At 43.1% G+C, this 22843-nt stretch overlaps 3 protein-coding genes and 1 long non-coding RNA gene across 6 annotated transcripts; 2 read left to right on the forward strand and 2 right to left on the reverse strand.

Annotated features, from left to right (window-relative positions):
* Positions 1 to 1931: 1931 nt before the first annotated feature.
* Positions 1932 to 4221, forward strand: LOC4345690 (chorismate mutase 2, cytosolic). Its single transcript, XM_015793648.3, has 5 exons — positions 1932 to 2282; positions 3213 to 3299; positions 3403 to 3546; positions 3635 to 3727; positions 3854 to 4221. Exons 1-5 carry the CDS (start codon positions 2004 to 2006, stop codon positions 4103 to 4105), a joined length of 855 nt encoding a protein of 284 aa, XP_015649134.1. The 5' UTR covers positions 1932 to 2003; the 3' UTR covers positions 4106 to 4221.
* Positions 4222 to 5564: 1343 nt separating this feature from the next.
* LOC136351473 (uncharacterized) lies at positions 5565 to 7154 on the forward strand. Its single transcript, XR_010734655.1, has 2 exons — positions 5565 to 6509; positions 6830 to 7154. It is a non-coding gene; the product is annotated as an uncharacterized lncRNA (long non-coding RNA).
* A 2288-nt stretch (positions 7155 to 9442) lies between these two features.
* LOC4345693 (uncharacterized) lies at positions 9443 to 12534 on the reverse strand. Of its 3 annotated transcripts, XR_001548391.3 has the most exons (4): positions 12195 to 12534; positions 11498 to 11835; positions 10502 to 10659; positions 9752 to 10362 (listed from the first exon to the last, which is right to left on the reverse strand). XR_001548391.3 is itself a non-coding variant. In XM_015795195.3 (3 exons), exons 1-3 carry the CDS (start codon positions 12268 to 12270, stop codon positions 10237 to 10239), a joined length of 540 nt encoding a protein of 179 aa, XP_015650681.1. In that variant the 5' UTR covers positions 12271 to 12425; the 3' UTR covers positions 9443 to 10236. The 3 variants fall into 3 exon arrangements, 2 of the variants coding, with proteins under 2 accessions (XP_015650681.1, XP_015650682.1); XM_015795195.3 differs by lacking the exon at positions 10502 to 10659 and having other exon boundaries at positions 9443 to 10362; positions 12195 to 12425; XM_015795196.3 differs by having other exon boundaries at positions 9747 to 10659; positions 12195 to 12378.
* Positions 12535 to 15022: 2488 nt separating this feature from the next.
* On the reverse strand, positions 15023 to 21540 carry LOC4345694 (AUGMIN subunit 8). The gene is made up of 7 exons (XM_026027337.2): positions 21313 to 21540; positions 18011 to 19415; positions 17724 to 17843; positions 17204 to 17320; positions 16982 to 17071; positions 16673 to 16780; positions 15023 to 15762 (listed from the first exon to the last, which is right to left on the reverse strand). Exons 2-7 carry the CDS (start codon positions 19277 to 19279, stop codon positions 15703 to 15705), a joined length of 1764 nt encoding a protein of 587 aa, XP_025883122.1. The 5' UTR covers positions 19280 to 19415; positions 21313 to 21540; the 3' UTR covers positions 15023 to 15702.
* Positions 21541 to 22843: the final 1303 nt, after the last annotated feature.

Genomic DNA, 22843 nt, shown 5'->3' on the forward strand with positions numbered 1-22843 from the left:
TGAGTGGGGATTAATTTGGGCATTAGGAGTACTTTTTAACTTTTTGGTGCCTGTCTCGCACCGACCTTGCACGTTCTTGAAAAGATGGTTTGGTGGTAGGGTAGAACATTCTAGGCCTTTCCAAAGCCATTACCTACGAGCATTCCAGGCAAATTAATTGATTTCTCCGGAAATTAAGCAGCATCGACGTAAAAGAAGATCAACATTCAGCAAAGACCAATTTAGGACAGGAGCTTCATTAGCCGCTCTACTGAACAGTTTGCACCTACCAACATACTGTGACATACTGTATCGTCGTGGTATCACCATGCATGGCCCATGTGTACCCATCCATTTATTTGCTAGTAGTAAAACATATCCTAACACTTATAATATTGTTACAGTGCCACAGATCACCGAGGATATGTATTCTTTAAGAGAAAAACGGAAAAGAAAATGGCGATATGGATCTGATTGATACGGCAACTCTCTGAGTGGCAAGCATGCCCCTAGTGCTCTGCTTCCTGTCTCCTATACTCAAAAAGCTTGATGGCGAGGTGCAACCACCACCATCCTTAGAGATCCATAGCCTGAGTCTGGGTCCAGAAGGGTATCCATCTGTTAAAAAAAACTCAACCTAAATAAGAATATAATACATTCTAATAGAACGAATCAAGATAATTTGCTATTCAGATTTGTTACACTCGAATGGATCATATTTCTAAATAAGAATATAATACATTCTAATATAATGAATCTAGATAATTTGCTATTCAGATTTGTTACACTCGAATGGATCATATTTCCTTTTAGGTAATTTTTTTTAAGGACGGAGAGAGTCTAATCACAATCTCAAATACTTCACCTATAAAAAAAAACTCTCCATACGAGCAGGCCGGGCCGAACAATGGTGTGAATTCGGCCCAGTATTGGGCCGTGACGGAGAATCACGCGCGACGGCCCACTCACCTCCCGACCTGGGAGCCACGGCCCACAATATTACGAGAGTAGTGTTTTTGCTGGGCCGGATGCGGCTGCGTGTGCTCGTGCGGGCTCCGGGCCGCAGGCTTCTGATGGGCCAATTGCCGATAGGCGGCCCAGGCACTGGCAACGATCAATATTTGGGCTCTGGGCTGGATGGCGGAGAAAGAGGCGGCATGGCCCAATAACACCTCGCCTAGATGGGCCTCAAACTCTCAATTCCGCTGATGGGGAAAACTAAGGCCCTAATCCCAAAGACAATGGGGGACATTCAGATTCTTGGTAGATGAAGTCAATATAAAGGAACATGACTTAATTTTTAAAGAAATCATGGAGCACAGTGCGTTTTTGCACTGGAAGTTTGGAACCTGACATTAATTCCTTCTTTGATTGGAATAGATTATATCCTAGTAGTATTAGGTATACTTTTTTTTATCTAATTAATTACTCTAGTTTTCAGGTTGAGGGTGACGGGGAATGTCACCCCATATCAATTTTTTTGGCATGTTATCCACAATGCTATTGCATTGTTTAACATTTCCTTTCCTGCTGATGAGGATCCTAATTCCTAAACTGAATCGTCAGATATCATTAACTGTATCAGAGGTCATCATCAGGGGATGATAAGATATGTACGCAGCCGCACGTAAATCGTAATATGATCATCTCTGCTCGCATACTGAGACTCCACATTTGTTCACATCCATTTGAGTATTTGACCTCTGAGCCAATCATATTCTGACTTATCATCCGTTTCTGAAGCTTCAACGTAAGCTGCTCACGCTACCTGTTTATTCAACGCTAATTAACCGGAGTTAATTGGATGGTGACTGATCCAGCCAGAGTTAGCCGCTGTGCACACACACACACACACACTGTCTAATCTAATCATCTCTTCCTTTTGACCATCTCCCGGCGTTCTTTCCGGTGACGAGACATATATATACACATATCGCACACACATCTGAATCATCTCATTGTTCTTCTTCTTTCTCCGTCTCTCTCTCTCTCTCTCTCGCTGTCTTTCCGAGCAGCAAGCAGCAATGGCGGCGGCGATGATTCTCTCCTGCAGGTATCTGCTCATCTGCAGCGCGACGCTTGCGCTGCTGCTGCTGCGACTGTGCAGCGGGCTGAGCCTGGACACGGTGAGGGAGTTCCTCACGAGGGAGGAGGACACCGTCGTGTTCGGCCTCATCGAGCGGGCCAAGCACCCGCGCAACACGCCGGCCTACGACCCCGGCTACCTCGCCGGCGGCGGCCATGGCCACGACGCCTCTTTCGCCGAGATGTTCGTGCGCGAGTCCGAGGCGGTTCAGGCCAAGGTGCGGCCGTTTTTGATATCTCAACTCTGGACTCTAGCTTGCTCCTCTTCTTTCTTGCTCCTGTGTGTTCTTGTTAGGATTCGAACTTGCAATGCCTGAACTCTGAAGCAGTATTTGAGTTCATCTCGTTTTTGTATCTTTTTTTATGCTCTTTGTTTTGCTTGCATTGTCAAATGTCAACGGTCTGCTATGTCATCTGGCGGTTGGGAGATTAATTGTCGAGATGTTGATGACCAGAAGTTGTTGTCTAAATGTTTTGACTTGAGCGTATGAAAATCGGAGTTGGACAATTTAATTAATTATCTAGGTGATGGCCTGAAGTTGTTGCTGTCTAAGTGTTTTGACTAGTTGAGCATATGAAAATCCTAGTCAAATGTTTCATGCTCTCATCAAAATTGTTTGAATAAAACTAATAATCTCTTTCATTTTACTCTCTCCATTCTAAAATATAGTAGTAAGGCTTATTAGTTTTTGGCTTGTTCTCCAACATTTTGCTTTGATTATTATTTTATTTTATAATATAATTATACATCATTAACAACTACTGAAATTAACATCATACAAAAATATTTTCAAATATGAATACAGTAGTACCACTTATATTAGCACTAAAATATTTGTATTGTTAGTTTCATTATTAATGAAAAAAGTTACAAATGTTGATTTTCTAATAAATATACACGCTTTATTAATCAAATCATGCATGCATGTCTGATCTGAAGGAGTGAAGAACTAGAGTAGCCATGCCATAAATGTGATATGTTTACTTTAAGCAAAGATAAAGAATAAGCATCTTGCAGTGGATTCAAAAAGCACACGTCAACATTAAACGGCACGTTACCAATATGATGCGTGAATTGTGACAAAAGACATCAACTAAACGTTATTTCAGCATCACTAATCCACATTTTCTGTTGGACTTGTCTACAGGCAGGAAGGTACCAAAGCCTGCAGGAGATTCCTTTCTTCCCTTTCAGAGTGCCTTTCACATTGGCACCTCCATATAACTTCACAACCGTAAGCGTTCAGCTTCCATATCTTTTAAAAAAAATCATCTAGAACAATGCTGAAAAAAATCTCAAAATGATCTTACTGAAACCATGGTTCATATAAATCGTAGGAGCTGTATTCTGCAGCCGCATTAGTTAATGTGAATGATGCCATATGGAGCATGTATTTCAATGAGTTGCTCCCTCTCCTGGCCAAGAATGGCGATGATGGCAACTATGCTGCAACTGTTTCATCAGATCTTGTATGTCTGCAGGTAACAATACATGCTACACTGCAGATCTTGAATTCATATATTCACATTTCATCCTAAATTTACATGGAAAGGTTCATTCTTATTGTAGGCACTCTCAAGAAGGATCAACTATGGGAGGTATGTGGCAGAAGTGAAGTTCATAGGCGACCAGCAGAACTACACAACTTTAATTCGTAACAAGGTAATTTTATCATTTCACCTACTCCTACATAATAAGTAACAAGCTGATCAGTGTTGGAGTGATCATGTACAACAGTACAATTATTTTTTGGAGATGAATCATCCAAGTGAAATTTGTCCTTCACAGGACACGGATGCCCTGATGAAATTGTTGACATCTGAAGCCCAGGAAGATGTGGTGAAGAGAAGGGTTCAGAAGAAGGCCATGGTGTTCGGTCAAAATGTGACATTGGATGGACCAGTTGAAACTGGCAACAGCAACAGTAGCCAAACAAGTTTCAAAGTTGATCCTTCATTAGTGTATAAACTGTATGACAAATGGGTGATTCCATTGACTAAACAAGTGGAGGTCGAGTACCTGCTCCATCGTCTTGATTGAATCAAGCATTTATCTAGCTAACCTATTTGTTCAAAGTGTAACTAAGTTGTCACATGAAAGATTGAAATGATACACCAATAATAACATGCAGCAAGGTCTGCAGATTGTTCAGTTCATCATTTTTTCAGATTGACTAGATTGGCTCAATAAAGCATTGCCAAAATATATTAAAAATAGTATGCTAAACAGATGAAAAGAAATCAAGAAAGACCACATCATCATGCTTTCAACAAGCCAACTGAGTGAAAGCCAATTCATGCTTTGTAGTTCCCATGTGAGCAGTACAAAATGAGCAAAAAGGTATTAAAGCAGCATAAGATCTTTCTCATGGCTACTAACAGTTGCCAATTCATAGCATCATATCCAACAAAAGATACAACATCAGTTAGTGACAAAATAATCGGAGTCCTAAAATCCCTCCAGAACAGATGTTAACACTCTTGTAGCTTCGAAAACTCTGGTTAGATGGGCAAGAGACGAATTATTTCATCCATTACCCAGTAAACACTTGCAGAAACTAACTGCAACATCCCCTGTTGGTGTAAATAAGTGATGTTCCTAGGACCCATTTGTAAATGTTAAGAGAATAGAAAGGAGGAGATGTGGGAACAGGGGAGTAACCCTGAAAAAACCCCCAAAATTAGACAATATGGTATCAGAGCCGAGCTCCTGGCGACCAGCGGCGGCAAAACCCTAGCCGGCGGCGGCGCTCGTGCCGGAGCAGGACGAAGTGGAAGACGGTGTGGAGGCGACCGCTGGGACTCGCGAGGTGGCGGCGCGACCTACGGCGACAGCGGCTGAGCGGCGTGCCGGGGTGGTCGGCCGGTCGCGCGGCCGTGGCGTGGGGGCGACGGCGCAGGAGTGGTGGCGGAGCTGCGACCAGGTGAGCCGGCTGGCCGCTGTTGCTTGCTGTTGCTACCCCGCCGCGGCTGGTTGCTGCGCCGGCACGGAGGACGACAAGAAGGGCACCGGCTGCTGTTTGCTGCTGCTGTTGCTTGTTGTTTGCTATTTGCGGCTGCTACTGCTTGCTGTTTGCTGCTGCTGTGGAGAGAAGGGACTGCTGTTTGCTGCTGCTATTGCTTGTTTGGTGGACTGCTGCTGTGGAGAGAAGGGAAAAGAGAGGAGAAGGTTGCTGTTGCTTGTTGTTGGTAGTGTCTTGTGTGCTGAAAAATTACAGGAGCAGAGAGCAGTAGCAGGTGAGGACTAAGGAAGCTTAGAAAGGGGGAGGGGAAATGTCTTCAGGGGTTGGAAAGGAGGTTGTAGATGCCTCCTCGGTGGTTACTAAGGGTGATATGAAAGATTTGCTAGAGAATTTGTTGAAGATGGGCATGATAGGTCCGAAGAGTGTAGCAGGGGGATTCGAACTGAAACTAGAATTGATGCCAAATGAGTTGAGGTTGGAATGGAGCAAAAATTATTTGAGTTGGTGTAGGAGAGCCCAATTAATGTTGAGAGCAAAGGGGGTGGATCATTTTTTGCAAGAGAGTTGTGAAGAGCCTTCTGATAAGGAGAGCCAAGCATGGAGAATGTGGAATACAACAAATTCCACCGTGGTATCTTGGTTGATGACCTCGGTGGCTCCTTCTATTAGTAGGATGATAGAGACTATTCAGAATGCAGCAATTGTGTGGAAGACATTGAGCAACATGTATTCAGGAGAGGGAAATGTAATGATGATGGTTGAGGCTCAGAACAAAGTAGAAAATTTGAAGCAAGAAGGGAGAACAGTCCAGGAGTACGCTAGTGAGTTGTAGCAGTTATGGGCAGATCTTGATCACTATGATCCTCTACAGTTGAAGCATGAGGAGGACATTGTGATTGGAAATAAATAGATGCAGAGGCAAAGAGTCATTCATTTCTTAAAGGGGCTGAACAAGGAGTTTGAGGACAGAAGAGCGGCTATGTTCTACCAGGCTACATTGCCCACTATGGAAGAGGCTATTTCTGCTATGGTGCAGGAGGAGATGAGGTTGAAACTGATGAGAGGTACAAATCCTACAAGATCAGCATACACTGTGGCTGATAATAGAGAATGCTACAACTGTGGACAAGTGGGTCATGTGAGCTACAATTGTCCCACTCCTCGGAACATTGGCGGTAGGGGGTTGATTCGAGGAGGGTATGGTGGATTTGGTGGAACCCGTGGTGGATTTGGAGGAGACCGTGGTGACTTTGGGGGGAACCACAGTGGTAGAGGAGGTCGTGGTGGAGATCGTGGTGGTGGAGGTCGTGGTAGGGGCGAGGTGCTCCTCAGGCCATGTAGCCATAGAGGAGGGTAAAGCTATTACCTTAACAGGTGAACAGGTGACACAGTGGGAGGAATGGCAGAAGAACAAGATCAATGAGAGCTCCAACACCACCACTCACTTTGGTAACTTCGCCAACTACGCTCAAGTGGGCGAAGGTATTCAGGCACAGGCACTTGCATCTACATACAGACATCCTATAGATTGGATCATAGACTCAGGAGCATCAAAGCATTTCACAGGATTGCATAATACCTTCACATCATACACCCCTTATGTCCACTCTGAAACTATCCAAATCGCTGATGGTACATCCAAACCTATTCATGGTATAGGGTCAGTAGAGTGCACATCATCAATAAACTTATCCTCTGACTTGCATGTTCCTTCCTTTCCAGTAAACCTTCTCTCAGTTAGCTCAGCTATTGACCAACTCAAGTGCATTGTTGTATTTGATGAGAACTCTCATCTGTTCCAGGAGAAGGGGACTGGGAGGAGGATTGGGACTAGAGTCAGGTGTGATGGGTTGTGGTACATCAATCATGAGGAACTGGGGCTAGCTGCGGTGGTTGGAAATGTTGAGAAGGAGATCAGTTTGCTTCATTGTCAGTTAGGACATCCATCTTTTGAGATTTTGAGTAAGTTGTATCTAGATCTCTTTAGTAAAGTGGATAAGCATAGATTGGTGTGTGATGCTTGTGAGCTTGGAAAACATACTCGGTCTACATATGTTGGGATTGGTCTTCGTAACTGTGAGCCTTTCATATTAATACATTCTGATGTTTGGGGACCATGCCCAGTTACTTCTGTGAGTGGTTTTAAGTGGTTTGTCACCTTTATTGATTGCCACACTCGTATGACTTGGATTTATATGCTTAAGCACAATAGTGAGGTCCTTCGTTGCTTTCAGGACTTTCATAAATTAGTGACAACTCAGTTTGATGCAAAAGTTAAGATTATTCGGACTGATAATGGAACAGAATATATCAATAATGAATTTGTGTCATATATCTCAGATGAGGGGATTATTCACCAGACTAGTACCCCTCCTCAAAATGGTGTAGCTGAGAGAAAGAATCGACATTTGCTAGAAGTGGCAAGATCTTTAATGTTCCAGATGAATGTGCCAAAGTACCTATGGAGTGAGGCTGTGATGACAGCTGCATATCTTATCAATCGCATGCCTTCTAGAATACTTGGTATGAAGTCCCCTGTTGAACTTTTATTGGGTAAGCGAGAGTTCAAGGTCCCTCCAAAGGTGTTTGGTTGTGTTTGCTTTGTGCGAGATCATCGACCTTCTATTGGCAAGTTGGATCCTCATGCAGTAAAGTGTGTGTTTGTTGGCTATGCTTCAAGTCAGAAGGGGTATAAATGTTGGGATCCCATTGGGAGAAGACTGTTTGTGAGTATGGATGTGACATTTCGTGAGTTTGAGCCCTATTATAAAAGTAAAGGAGATCTTGACCAATTTCTTGAGGAATTCTCGACTGTCATGGAGGTTGATAGTCGAGAGGGGGAGATAGAGAGAGGTGACACACATAGGAAAAATGTTAGTGACAAGAATGGGGAGACAGTGGTGGTTGGATCAATACCATGCTCTATTGACAATGCAAGTAAAGAAGCAGTGGAAGTTATTGGAGATACACAAGACAAGGATAGAGAAATGGTTCTTCATGAGGAGGATGGAGAAGATGGAGAAGATGAAGAAGTGGTTGTTGGGACAATTCCATGTCCTATGGAGCGAGCCGAAAAGGTGAAACAAAAGGATGTGCTAGTCTACCAAAGGAGGCGGTTTGATAGTCAGGGGGAGAAAAGAAAAGGGTTAGTGCAAAGTTAAGTTGAAGAGTTATCACATCCAGAATGCCCAGTCCCTGAATCCTCTCAGAACCTCTCTCCTACAGTCTCATTGGCTCCCCTTGAGATAATTGGTAATACTCCTCCCATTCTTGAACAAGTAGAATTACCTCTTGCACAGCGTAGAGAGACTAGATCCAATGCTGGTAGACCTCCTATACGTCTTGGTTTTGAGCATCTTAGTTCTATGCATGACATTGCAAACTATATCTTATATTCTCATGTTTCACTGGCATACAAAACATTCATTGCATCATTATAGACAGTGCCCATACCAAAGGATTGGAAGTGTGCAAAACAAGATCCAAGGTGGAAAGATGCAATGAGAGAAGAGTTGAATGCCCTTATGAAGAATAAGACTTGGGAGCTTGTAAAACTTCCACCAGGAAAAAAGGCAGTGGGATGTAAGTGGGTTTTTACAGTGAAGCAAACTCCTGAAGGGAAGGTGGATAGGTATAAAGCAAGATTAGTCGCAAAAGGCTACAGTCAAACATATGGAATTGACTATGATGAGACATTTGCACCGGTGGCAAAAATGGGTACAGTGAGAACTTTAGTATCTTGTGCAGTGAACTTTGGGTGGCCCCTCCATCAGCTTGATGTGAAAAATGCATTTCTTCATGGTGATTTATATGAGGAGGTCTACATGGAGATTCCTCCAGGATTTGGGAATAGCCAGACAGTTGGAAAAATATGTAAACTCAAGAAATCCTTGTATGGGTTGAAGCAGTTTCCACGTGCGTGGTTTGAAAGATTCAGGTGCGCAGTGTGTGATATGGGGTATTCTCAGTGTAATGGAGATCACACGGTATTCTACAAACATAGGGGGACATACATCACCATCTTGGCTGTGTATGTTGATGATATAGTGATCACCGGTGATGATGTAGAAGAAATCAGGTGCCTGAAGGAATGGACACCTAAATGTAGAAGGATATTGTGATGCTGATTGGGCGAGTAGTATGGATGATAGAAGGTCTACATCAGGTTATTGTGTGTTTGTTGGTGGTAATCTTGTTTCTTGGCGAAGCAAGAAGCAGGCAATGGTGGCTCGGTCTACCGCCGAAGCAGAATATAGAGCTATGGCTTTGAGTTTGAGTGAGATGCTGTGGATGAGGAGCTTGTTGACTGAATTGCGAGTGTTAAGAAGTGATACTGTGATGCTTCATTGTGACAATAAATCAGCCATCAACATTGGAAACAACCTTGTTCAACATGATCGCACTAAGCATGTGGAGATTGATAGGTTCTTTATTAAGGAGAAGATTGATAGTGGGGTACTTATGCTAGAGTATATCAAGTCATGTGAACAACTAGCTGATTGTCTAACTAAGGGGTTAGGTCCTAGTGAAATTCAATCAATATGTAACAAGATGGGTATGATTGATATCTTTTACCCATCTTGAGGGGGAGTGTTGGTGTAAATAAGTGATGTTCCTAGGACCCATTTGTAAATGTTAAGAGAATATAAAGGAGGAGACGTGGGAACAGGGGAGTAACCCTGAAAAACCCCCCAAAATTAGACAATATCCCCTCTGCCAACTATATCTTCAGGTCTGCAACCGCATCTCAGTTGTATGCAGTAATGCTTATGCACGGAGCATTACCACGTTTGAACTCCTTCCTACGTTCTGTTGGTGCCTTCTACCCCGGAAGTGATTCTCCAAGTCAGATGCAGATGTGCAATTAGCCTTGCAAGTGCTGCAACTCCATCTTGGCACAAACTTTTGGTTCTTTTCAACAAACTGCGCCACTTCCTTTGCATACACCTTTGCTTCCATTTCCTTGTCTTCTCTCTTCAGGGCTTCTAAGTTTTCTTGGTGCCTCCTACCTCTTAGGTGATTTTTTAAGTCCAGTTCACTTGAACAATTGGCTTTGCAAATACCATAATTCCATGTTGGTGGATAATGCCGTGTGACAGATAAGGACTCTGTTTCTACTTTCTTCTTCGTCCCAATAGCTTCCTTTCTTGATTCCAAAGCATTGTTTTCCTCGTTCCTATGGCCAGCAGAGTGCTCCTCGAAATAAAATTCATTGTGTATTCACTTGGATTCCATCACAGCTCCTTGGCACACATATTTTTTTGTTGTTCATCTGGAAAGTATCTGCACCCCTTTTCCTCTTCACTCCAGATGACACCTTTCTACGCATCTTGGCCTGTGTTATGATGAAAAATTATTAGAAAATAGAAATTACATGGTCAATCTTTTTTGAGAAAAGGCAAGAATAATATTGTTTCTATCCTTGACATAAAAATCATATCTATGAACATATTATTGGGCACCGGTAAAGCTACCGAATTCAGTAATATGATCTGCATAGCTTCAGGTTACATTTCCCTTGGAGATAAATTTCCCTTATCTAGTTATATTGTTTTCCATTCAATTTCAACTGCCAACAAACCAGGCAACATATGTGATCGTTGAGACTGATACGTGTAGCTTCCTTGTAGAGCTGAACAACATGCAAACAAAAAAATAGGTCACACTTCATCCCATACATGAAGTCAAATTCTTTGAAAGTTTGAACTCACCTGCCCTTTTGCATATTGTATCCATAGTCTACATATTAGAAACGTCCCATCTCCAAGAAGCATCGATTCACTTTACCATATTATAGTTAAACTAACAACATTTGTAAACTGCATTGCTTGCCTCTAGCGAAGGAATTGTCAAGAATGCATACAAAAATATTAATATTATTGAGATTATGGCCTCAATTTTATGAGAACTTCAAAACTAGGGTGGTATTAACTATCAAATGTCAATTATAAGAAGTACAAAATCAATGGTCCATTGAAATTAGGAATAACAAGGACTACCACTAGTAATAGAGACCAGAAGGCAAATTGCTTCCCAGTACAGATGATTCACATGAGACACTTTTTTAGTGAAAGATGCACAAAACATATCAAATGGCCTGCTTAGTGGCTAGTCATATTTTTGCACTACAAGCTAAATCAAACATAGTTAAGCATGCATGGTCAACTGGATTAGAAAACAAAAGAAATTGAGTAAGAAACAACTCAACGCTAAGACAAGTGGGTGGCTCCGAGAATACAACTAATATTTGGGAGGACACAAACCAAGTTTTCAGTTTATGTGATTCAGTGATCACTGAGGAACAACATAGACTATTATAACTAGAACACTACAGTTTATAAAGTGGATGGGGGAACAATCTTGAACATGGAACATTATCTATTCGTAACATATGGATAATCGATTAAAAGTTTTGGAAAGGGGACAAAAAGCAAAAAAAAAAACAAGATAATCACAGACACATGGCTCACCGCATTAAAAGATGCATTCTCTTCATCTGCTGTCCTATCCCATGGAGGTCGATACCATTCCTCGATCCGATCTTTCACAGGCACTCTAAACATGGATGCTCCTGCAGGCATTGCCATCGGTCCTCCTAACCAAAGCTCACCATGAGGCGAAGGGAATGTGTCACCGCGGACCGGCTGGAAGCTGACGGACAATCGCGAGGGCACATCACAGAGCAATCCAGTATCGCGCTGGACCTTGGCCTCCAGTTCTCTCTGCTCAGCAATTTCAGCAGCAATGACCTCCTGACGAATGCCCTCCTCCCAGAGCTCCCGGCGGAGCGCGTCCATCGTCACCTGCACTGAAACTCCCCAACCCCACCGCTGTTTAGTTTCTGCGCATGAGTAATTTACTCATAATTTCGCATGATCAATCTATCTCTCAGTCAATAGCACATCATTTACTCACCTTCTTTTATTATTATCGTCGTGTTCTTATAATATTTCGCAGGAAATAATTTTGATCTTGCCATAAACAAATTCCTCAGGAAATTGAAAAAAAATTACTACTGGAGGCAGCATAGAAGAATTGTAACGGGGGTGAAGCTCTAGATTAGCGAAAACACCAAATTCCCCCCTTATTTCAGAGGATACGAACCCACATTGTTCCTTCCACAGAATGACTGAATGAGAACAGCAGGGGAAAGTAGGGCCGTATTACCGCGCGGGGACGGGTGGGGAACGCCGCAGCCGTCGTCGGCGTCGACCGGGGCGGTGGCTCGGCGAGCGAACTCCATGGTTGGGGTGGGTGGGGTTAGGGTTTGGTTGTGGTGGGAGAGATGATGCGGGAAGCGGGATGGCTTCTCCGCTGCTGATGAACGACGCGATGGTTCAGCTTCTGGGCTGGGGAGGCGTGCGCTGCGCAGAGGTGGTAGACGAGCTTCGAAGCCTTGGGCCCTGTGCACGGAGTGACCGCGAGCCGTTGGATCAGACAAGAGGTCATCTTTGTACCGTCGGATGGGGGAAGCCCATCCGTCGCACGGAGGCGCCGGATGAAAGAACACGGGGTCTGATCCCCTACGAGCAAGTTTAAAATATCGTAAAATCTATAACGAGAGGCCTCTCGATCTGCTCTTAAGCAGCGACGTCTGGCGCGGTCATCCAATTTAGTCGAGAAGCATCAGAGTTTAGAATTTGAGAGAAACATAAGAGTGTTAGGCATCCATGTCTTTTTTCCCTTCTTATAAAATTTTCTCTCAAATTACTTGTCTAATCTACAATCTGAGTACACCATTATGTCCGTTGCAATTAAATCTTTACAACAAGATCTCGCATGATTATATTATGATGAAAAATTACAAATTACTTTTATAATATATCTAAATTACTTTTTAGACATATAAAAGTAAATTTAATAAATTCTAAAAGTAATGAAGTAACTTGAGACAAAAAGGAAGTAACTTTGTCGTCACATTAGAAATTAATCCGTTGTAGGGATAAAAACATAATTCTATCTAGAAACTAAATTAATCAGCACAAATTAACGAATTGACTAAAAACAATAATAAAAGTAATCACTTCATAGCATTATGAATGTATAGGAAGTAATTTAATCAAATCTAAAAGTAATTTATATATATGATAAAAGTAACTTAGTATATAATAAAAGTAATTTTCAAACATTTTTTTCATCATAATATAATCATGTAAGATCATGTTGTACAGATTTAATTGCAACAAACACAACGATGTAATCGGATCGTATATCAAATAAGTAATTTAAGAGAAATTTTTATTTGAAATTTAGATGGGTAATGAGGATGCAAATGGCAGGTACTACTACTTTTAGGTGCTACTACTTTTAGTAAGGGCATCCACAATGTAGAAATAAGAGGGGTCTTTAAGCCTCCAAAGAAGTCTATATACATTGTGGAAGTGGTCTATATAGAAGACATTTGGATGAGCTATCCTTAGCTATAAAGACCGGCCACAAGGATTAAAAAATTGGTACATCCTCTCCAATTCTGGTACTTGCCGCTATGAGAAGAAAGAGGAAGGCGGGAGGAGCACCTTGCAGCCGCTGCCATTGAAGCCATCCGTGAGCGTCGACGTGGATCTGCTCACGCGAGCTCCGCCATCCGCGAACACACCGGGGATCAACGGGCCGCCGCGGAACCGCTCGCGTGTGCAAGCTGTTGCCGTTGTCGACCGCGAGCGCCATCGCCGCCTCCTTTTACGAGCACCACCCGCGGCCGTCGGATCCGTTGTAACGGTGCCGTCGGATACATCTGATAGTTTTTTATAGGTCATAGACTGCCCTCACAGATCAACACAAGTCTTTTCTGCACACTTTGTCCTCACTCGTGCGCACCCGGGAAGAATTTCCCGATCAGTAGCACGCTTAACCCTGGAGTTCTTTGGAAATCGGCTTCCGGAAAAGAAGTTGCAACTTGTTGATATGAGTATTCTATTAATCCTATTAAGCCATGGGCTGGGATGTCACATCTGTGGTCCACCGCCAACGAGCGCCGCCGTCGTGGATCCGCTCTCGCGAGCTGTTGCCGTCCTCGTCTGCCGCTGCCATAAATGCCATCGCCATGTCTTTCATCGATGGGTTGGGGGAAGGTGTGGGGAAAGTGGCCGGAGGAAGGGGTTGGTTGGGATGGTAGGTATTTTATTAAAATGTGGGGTCCACCATAATGCCTTCTTCCTCCCATATACATTGTGGAGATGAAATATATTTTTGTGGGACCCACCTAGGGCCCACCATAAGGCCTACTTATGCCATATACATTGCTCATGCCCTAAGAAGGGTAACGAGTTGATACACACTATATTGTTTTTGGTAAAAAGGATAGTCGTTGGTTAGCACTAACGAGTGCATGCGCTCTCTGTAGTCGCGTCCTTAAAATATAGTCAATCCGCACCCTCTTGGGTACCAAACCATATAGAGAAGGCACTCTGTTATTTTTTGTACTCGCACCCTCTAACCATGGATCGTCCCAAAATAGAACAGCCTTGCCATCACCAAGCTGCCATCGCGTTGAGGCCATAAGAAAATCCTTCTCTCGCCGTGAAACTGGCATCGGCAAGCCTTGCCAAGGCTTGTCTGGTGCTGTGCGAAGCGACCAAAGCCATCTTGTACGGAGCACAACCCCTAAGAGGTCAAGGTTGAGGATGCCGAGGCCCCCAAGTTGTTTTGGAGTGCAAACCTTCGTCCAGGCTAGGCGGCAGTGACCCCCTTTTGCCTCCGCCGCTCCCTGCCACAGGAACCCACGTCGCACCTCGTCTATCCCCTTCAGAACCCACTTCGTTTTTATCCTGCTGTTTATGCATATCGAATTTTTAAAATGCACATATATGAGGGCTCTTCTACAAAAAGCAAAAAAGAAAATTCGCATTTTCGAAGCGGAGAAGTATTGCATATGCTAACGTCGCAAGTACATTGGCATGTTTGGTAGCGAAAAATGGAAAAAATTGACTTGCCCCATCTGAAAATTTTAAGAATTTCGTGGGATTTTCACAAGAAACAACTTAGATACTAGAAGATTAGAGAAAAAAAACACATATCCTCTTTTCTATTTCCCCATTTCTCTATTTCCTTTCCAATCGGTTTGTTAACAAGCAAAATACTATACAATGAGAATAGGTAAAGAGGGCAGCTCTCGTCATGACTCATGAGAGGAACACCAAAACTAGGAGTGGAGGCAATTTGAGTGCACTGTACGGCGAAAAAACATTTACACTTGAATCAAGCATCTCCTATCTTCCCTAAACACAATAAGACGTACTCCCTCCGTCCAAAAAAAAGCCAACCTAGACACGGATATGACATTACATAATACAACGAATTTAGACACGCTCATATCCAAAGTTGTTGTACTATGTAATGTTACATCTGTACCTAGGTTGACTTTTTTTTGGGACGGAGGAAGTAAGGAAGTGGGTCTTAACTCACTTGGCAAGGAAGTGAGCCTAATTCACTCGGTGAGAGGTGTTGGCATACACCCCTAACACCCAAGTTAGAAGTATTCTTAGGTTCAAAGACACCTGTTTCTTCTTCAAATTCTTTACGCACTGTGAGATGTTAACTGCAGCCTGCACAGCATCGCCGCTATGCATTGTCCCCAGGGGATGTTACTCCAGGATTTTGTATGTACGCTCCATTTTTACACCGTGCCTGTACATATTGAAAGCATGACTGGTTTCTTCAACTTGGATTATCAAAGTCATCCTAAAACTCCTTCCTTCAGTTGCATCAGATGAGTACGGAGGCTGGACTCCTGTACCTGAATCAACACCATGCAAAGATTGAATTGATGTTAGTACATTGCACAGTTAAGTAAGGCAGATCATGTTGTACAAATGAAGTCTGGGGTGTATGCAAGGACAAAGTATTTCTGCAAATGGCCAGAACTATGGCTACTGATGCCTACTAGAAATTGTCAGTTTCCAATCAGATAAGAACCAGATGTTCATCCCATCAAATAAATCCAAATCAGACAAGGCATGCAACTCTTGCAGGACATGCTACAGGGATTGTGGATATCTATGCTGCCCTCTGGCTGTGTCTGCAGACTGTTTCTGGCAGGTTGACCAACTAAAGTGGTTGGATTAATGCAGAAAACAAGTCGAGTAACCAACAACTAGTTTTCCAAAGGTGGGTAGCTACTGTGGAGAACTAATGGTTAGGAGTGCAAATGGCTCGGCTCATGAAAGCTTTGTGCAAGGGAAGCTCGGTTTGGCTCGGCTCGCTACGAGCAACGAGCTAAAACTAAGGCTCTGCTCAGCTCGTTAATGGGCTCAAGCAGGTCTAGGAGAAATCAAGCAACATTTTAACACATAGAATGTGCAATAAAGTGATAGGTTTCTTCAATATGTCATCCCAACACATAAATAGACAATATGACAATCAATTTTACCATTTTCAACAAATAAATAGCTAGAAAAGGTACAAAATTATTGTATATGACCCTATTGTACTGAGCCAAATGAGCTTGTGAGCGGCTCGTGAGCCAGCTTAGGCTTGGCTCATTTCAAAAATGAGCTAGGAAGGAGCTTGGGCTTGGCTTGTTTGGCTTTCGAGCCGAGCTATGCGAGCATGAACCAAGCTTGAGCCTGAGTTTATTGTCCACCCTACTAATGGGGGTTTTAAAGTGGAATGTTCTTTCGAAAGTTCAGACAGAGATTCATAAATACCTGTAGTTTTGCTGCCGTAGCTAAGAGCTCTCTACACTCACCAAGGGCAACCTTTTCTTGCCTTGCCATGTCTGAAAGTTCAGAAACCAAAGACGTCCTACCTTCAACCTGGTACACATATCCTAATTAATGTTACTAAAAGCAACAAAGACATTGTATCCTAATAAATTGCGGGCAAATTAGAGTATGTACTAATTTTAAAAGTTTTAGTTTATCAAACAATATTCTGAAAAAAAAAATTGAATGTTAGAACCTGAGCTGCTCCTCTTTTTTTGAAAAAGAAAAATATATGGTACGTTTATATCTAACCTTTGATAGGAGGTACAAAATTGAGGAACTCAAAGCTTGCATAACATCAACCGCTGAGCTTATAGAATTCTTAACTGCAACAGCATCTGCCTGTTAAATAACGGTATTGTCAGCATACCAGACAAACCAAGATAAGAGTATTCGATCAAAAAAGGAACAAGATAAGTGTAACTACAAATCCAAGATCATTTGACATTAAGCAATGATGGCTTGATCACGTACCTGTGCTCCTGATGTAACTGGAAGGCGAAGTGTGCATGCTTGTAAAGCTTCAATAGCCCCAATCAAAGTACTACCGTTCTCTCCTTCTAGTTTCGGCCAATGTTGAAGATAAGCAATCTGAATCACAACAATATGGCGAGAAGTAACCCACCAAGGATTTTTTTTAGATATAAAAAAATTGAAATGGGCTAAACACCCCAAATCACCAAATAACCGTACTTTAATCAAAATCTGAAATTTTTCAATGAATTCAATAAATTTCGAAAAAAAAAATCAGGGGGCACAATTACCAAAAAAAATCACTGAAAGATTAAAATTGACAGTACTTCTTCCCTGAATTTGAAAAAATGTCAGCCAAATCAGAAGAAGATTTTTCCAGAGGGACGGTATTACCCAATCACCAACTTTTTTTTTGTTATTTTCAGCCCCATATTTAAAAACCACATTTTTTTTCAAATTTTGAATGACTTCGAATCAAATTTAAAGGAAGCATATTTAGAGGAAAATTTCAACCAAGTACCTGCTCTTTTAAAACGTAGTACAGTTTGAGCTCTTGTTGCAGGAGTTGAACATCAATTCTTCTGACTGTAACAGAATCCCGCAGCTGCACGATACTTTTCCACACACTGTAAAGAATACTCTGTTTTACATGGGAGGAGAGAAATACTATATTAGTTGAACATTGCTTGCCCAATGAAAAAAATAATAATAAAGAGAATGCACCCACTAAGAAACAATGGCTTCATCAGGCACAAACTTGAGCAAAGCAATTAGAGAACAGACAGGAGCAAAACCAATATAGCATACCTCTATGCTACTCTTTTGGAAGGTTAGTGTATCTTCTGAACGAGCATTTACAAACTGCCACTGCAGGCATCTATTATACAGCAGACGTAATTGGTGAATATTCTCAAACTGGCTTGCACTCTTCTTCCCTTTCCTCGCATCAACTATATAGTTAAACACAAGAGGTGCAACGCCTGATTGACTTGTTGAACAACATCGTGATCGGCAAGGTGCCGAAGGCCTTGTCCTCAAAGGACTTTGAAAGGCTGTAGAAGCAGGGGATGCAGCTGACAAGACCTTGTTTGGTGACGACGAGCGATGTAGAACAGGTGAAGACAGAGTCCTGCTCGGGCGAGTAGCAGCTTTAGAGTTTTCTGATGTCTGTGAAGAAACATCACTACCAGATTCTGTCTTATCCTCTCTTCTGCTCTCATGTGTAGCCAATCTCTTTGCCAATCCGTTCAATGGCTGATTCAGACCATTGGCTTTGACTTCAGCTGGACAAATCCTCCTTGGTGAAAGCCCCCTTGTAGGGTTTGATGGAGTGACTGACCTGATAGGCGTGTTGGCAACACCATTGCTTCTCGAAGTTAAGACGGCAGAGCCACGGCCACCCATCATTGCCGCCGGCCATCGGTGTTGCTCAACGACCCTCTTGTTTGGAGTCTCTGATGGCCGAGCATTCTCACATTGGTTGCCAATGTTCCTCCCTCTAAGAGGACTTCTTTTCCTCTCAGTCTCGGTCACGTTTCTTGCCTGCACCTTGGTCTGGTCAGAAGATGAGCCATCAGCAAGCTTGTGTCTCTTCTTGGCAGAGGTTGCCATTGCCATGGACTCCTTCTGAAGCAATGGAGGCACGCTACGAGCTGATGCCCACAAGCCATCAGGGGGCTTTGTACTGGCTGCACGACGAGAGATGCCATGTACCTCGGTGGCTGCCGCAACACGCACCGGCGTCCTGGGCCTCGACGCAGCGCCGCCACCACCACCGGACGGCGTCGAGCTGGAAGAAGGCGTGGAAGACCTCCTCCTCTCAGCTGACTGTGCTCTGTTTGTCGATGCTGTGCCTTCAGCTGCTGAAGCCCTGCTCAGACTTGGAGACGTGCATCGCCTCACCGAGGAAGCAGCAGCCTGTGGCGCCGGCGTGCCGCCGGACTTGAACCTGGAGGCCACCTCCCTCCTCCGACCTGCCGGAGCAGCAATGTTCTTCTCCGGTGGCACCAGCGGCTGCCGCAAGGCGCAGTCGACGGTACCTGCGGCCTTCCTCCCCTCTGTCTTCACGGCATCCATGGAGTCGAGTAGCTGCTCCAAGAAACGCCCACATTGATGTACTGGCCAGCTATCACCAAAGCTACCCACCACTCTCCTCAGCAGGCAATATCACCAGAGAGATCTACCAAAAGACGACGCCAACCACCAGGATAAACTGATACAAAAATCCAAACATGCATGCGTGCATTAACCTTCTGACACAATAACACAAACAAACAAACATGAAGGCTCTCCGCCTCTCCCCTCCCCCACCAGGCCACCACGTCAAAGAACGGCAAATGCAGGCAACCAAACAGCATGGACGATTGCACATTATTCACAACGATGGATGACGACAACCTAGTGTCACGGCCATTTACATGCAAAGGATTGTCCAATTTGTTGCTACTGCCCACCCGGTCCCTCTCGTCGTGTGGGCGTAAAGTGCCCCAAGGAAGAAAAGGAAAGCTCCCGTGTTTGCTTGGTTGGGGCCTAGTACAGGATTGCAACAGTGCAGTAACTGCAAATCTGCAAATTAATCCAACATGGCCTCTTGATGTGAAATGCGAATTGCTGCTGCTACATGGTACTAGTTACATGGATGAGTTCGACCAAGGACGAGGAGAGAATTAGGTTCACCTTTTTTTTCCCCTGAAGTTGTTGGAGCCGACAGGGACACATGCGTCCACGCAACATGGATCTTTGTATCTAGATTCTAGAAAGTTTATTCTACTGCTTTCACTACTTGTTTTCTTCATCGGAAACAAACATTATGGGAATGGGATCATTCTTCGAAGAGTAAATTACTCTTTAAGAGTTAACACCTCACCATTCCAGAAGACCAGAACTACAAACTTGCAATGCATCGTAAGATTTTTGTACTGTTCGATGCAGGCAAGAAAACAAAATCCAAATCTACCAGATACCTATTCACATGGCACCAGCCGATGCAACAGTCACATTTCACTCACTGGAAAACATGAGCAGAATCTCCAAAATTCTCCAAACCGGCTTCGCGATCAAATGTGGCAAGAAAACGAGAAGGAAATAAATCTAGCTCGATGGCGTATATAAGACCCAAATTGAAGGGCCTATCCGTGCTCACGATGTACAGCGAATCGGAGCCCAATCGCACGGAAAGGGACGCTTAGCTTCGGCGCAAAGGGCTCACCCTTTTCAAAGCTCACTGTACGTCTGGATCGCGACGACAGCGCACGCACGCAGGAGCACGAACGCGAAGCGGCTGGGCCAACTCGAATCGTCCACTACCCCCACAAAAAAAAAAGGCAAAATTGGTTATATAGCATCGAAAGTTCACTTTTTAGTTTTATAGCACCGAAAGTTACCGGTTCACTTTAATAGCATCCAAAGTTCACCCTGTTCCCATTTTTAGCACTTCCGTTAATTTTTCCGTCCGTCTTTATCATTATTGATCCAGCCACACACATGATATTATATTTCTACCCCTCATTGACATGCATTATACTTGTACTTGTGAGGGGTAGAAACGTCATATCGTGTGTGTGGCTGGATCAAGACGGACGGAAAACGATCGAGAATTGACGGAAGTGTTAAAAATAGAAACATGGTGAACTTTAGGTGCTATTAAAGTGAACCGGTAACTTTCGGTGCTACAAAACCAAAAACGTAAACTTTCGATGCTATATAACCAATTTTGCCAAAAAAAAAAATCTCCGTTTCGAAACGTTTCGAATAGTAATAAATAAATAATGAACGGGGTTTTCCCGATTACTCGGAACTGTTTCAAATTGACGAGAGCGATTGCGGAATCTTTGAAACGAGAAAAAAAAATTGAAAGCCGTTTGGAATCTCGAATGTGGTGAAGAATGCTACAAACGGAAACAGATGGAAACAAATTTCTCCAATGCCCCCAAAAAATTTCACGAATCCCTAAAGCATTTGGGGGTTTAAGGATGAGGGGATTAGGATTTAGGAAACGCTGGGAGAATGCAGCTTCACGCACGAACCCAATCCGATCAGAGGAGGCGAAGCAACGAACAGGACGCACGAGCAGTGGAGCAGTATGCTACTAAGCTGCAAGTTGAACTCACCTCGGCTCGATCGGGGATCGCGGCGCGAGGAGCCCCCTCCGTTGCCGGACCGGCGGGTCGCCGCCGCCGCCGCCGCCTCGTCGGCCTCCTCGCCGCGCGCGAGGGATCGGAGGTTAGTGGCGGCGATGGGATCCCGAGCTGTTGCCGTGCGGCGAACTCCTGCAGATTTTCTCGCGTGCAGAGGAAGGAGGTGGCGTGGTAGAGGGAGGAACGCGCCGCACGGTTACTACTGAGGGTGGTGGTGGGGCCGTGGAGAAAAAGAGAAATCGTATTAGGGTTGTGTTTAGATAAATGCGTGTAAAGTTTTAGCGTGTCACGGCGAATATGCCGGCATACATTTGAAGTATTAAACATAGACTAATAACAAAACAACTTACAGATTCCGTCTGTAAATTACGAGACGAATTTATTAAGCCTAATTAATCCGTCATTAGCAAATATTTACTGTAGCACTATATTATCAGATCATGGAGCAATTAGACTTAAAAGATTCGTCTCGCAATTTACACACAATCTGTGTAATTAGTTTTTTTCATATATTTAATACTCCATGCACGTGTTCAAACATTCGATGTGGCAGGGTGTAAAATTTTGCGAGGGATCTAAACATGCCCTAAGTTCATGATGGTTTTATCAGGGCTTTTTTTTGTTTGTTTTTTTAATTTTGAGAAGGATTTTTTTTTACCCAACCTCTACATTCAACCGAATATATGCAGCCATTTAAATTGAAAACTTAGCCCCGCAAACAACTCAATACGAAATTTGCTCATATGGAGGTTTAAGCTCAAGGCCCAATCTGAAATTCTATAGGCAGCCATTTTAATCGGAAACTTAGCCCCGCAAACAACTCAATCTGAAATTCGTTCATATGGAGATTTGAACTCAGGACCTAATCTAAAATTCACTTCTATGGATATTTGAACTCATAACCTTGAGCCGCTACTCATGTCACTGCAATTACTAGGCTACATGCCCTTTTTACCTTTGGTTTTATATCGGCATATCGCGAGGACGAAATTTAACGATTTTCAAACAGAGATGATTCTTTTTTTTTTCGAGTGATGATTCTATTGACCTCACTGAACTTGTATCGTGTGAGCTAACGTGTTCATGACAGTGAACTGTGAACTCTTTTTCTATGTCCTAGCTAAATACTCGTGCATTGCAATAAAGTTTTGTAAAGAGATCTCATGATAGTTTCTTAAGTTGTGTTGGTTATTATGGATTAGGAACTAAATCTCTACAGAATACACATAAAATGAAGCGGTGGATTAACACATAATTAATTATACATTAGTTAAAAAAAACTTAAAAATAAATTAATATGTTTTTATAATAACTTTCCTATAGTATATTTTTTAAAAAACTTACTGTTTTAGAAGTTTGAGAAGTGTACACGCAATAAACAGAGAGTGGAAATTAGGAAATTAGTACATGCAAACTCACCCTAAGACCATTTCTTAGGAGTGTTTCGAGAGGAGGAGAAAGAACTAGATACGTAAAACGAGATGAGTCATTAGCGTATGATTAA

This window comes from Oryza sativa, chromosome 8, assembly GCF_034140825.1.
Source record: "Oryza sativa Japonica Group chromosome 8, ASM3414082v1".
Lineage (NCBI taxonomy): Eukaryota > Viridiplantae > Streptophyta > Magnoliopsida > Poales > Poaceae > Oryza > Oryza sativa.

What these genes read in the sequence shown, in the direction of transcription:
- LOC4345690 (XM_015793648.3), top strand. Translation starts at nt 2,004, where the DNA reads ATGGCGGCGGCGATGATTCTCTCCTGCAGGTATCTGCTCATCTGCAGC. An exon ending in CCGAGGCGGTTCAGGCCAAG is followed by an intron (nt 2,283 to 3,212) that starts GTGCGGCCGTTT and finishes ACTTGTCTACAG; the next exon opens with GCAGGAAGGTACCAAAGCCT. An exon ending in CAGATCTTGTATGTCTGCAG is followed by an intron (nt 3,547 to 3,634) that starts GTAACAATACAT and finishes TTCTTATTGTAG; the next exon opens with GCACTCTCAAGAAGGATCAA.
- LOC4345693 (XM_015795195.3), bottom strand. Translation starts at nt 12,270, where the DNA reads ATGGAGTTCGCTCGCCGAGCCACCGCCCCGGTCGACGCCGACGACGGC. An exon ending in TCCCCACCCGTCCCCGCGCG is followed by an intron (nt 11,836 to 12,194) that starts GTAATACGGCCC and finishes GGGGAGTTTCAG; the next exon opens with TGCAGGTGACGATGGACGCG. An exon ending in AGAATGCATCTTTTAATGCG is followed by an intron (nt 10,363 to 11,497) that starts GTGAGCCATGTG and finishes ATCATAACACAG; the next exon opens with GCCAAGATGCGTAGAAAGGT.
- LOC4345694 (XM_026027337.2), bottom strand. Translation starts at nt 19,279, where the DNA reads ATGGATGCCGTGAAGACAGAGGGGAGGAAGGCCGCAGGTACCGTCGAC. An exon ending in ACTACGTTTTAAAAGAGCAG is followed by an intron (nt 17,321 to 17,723) that starts GTACTTGGTTGA and finishes GTTGTGATTCAG; the next exon opens with ATTGCTTATCTTCAACATTG. An exon ending in TTTTGTACCTCCTATCAAAG is followed by an intron (nt 16,781 to 16,981) that starts GTTAGATATAAA and finishes TATGTGTACCAG; the next exon opens with GTTGAAGGTAGGACGTCTTT.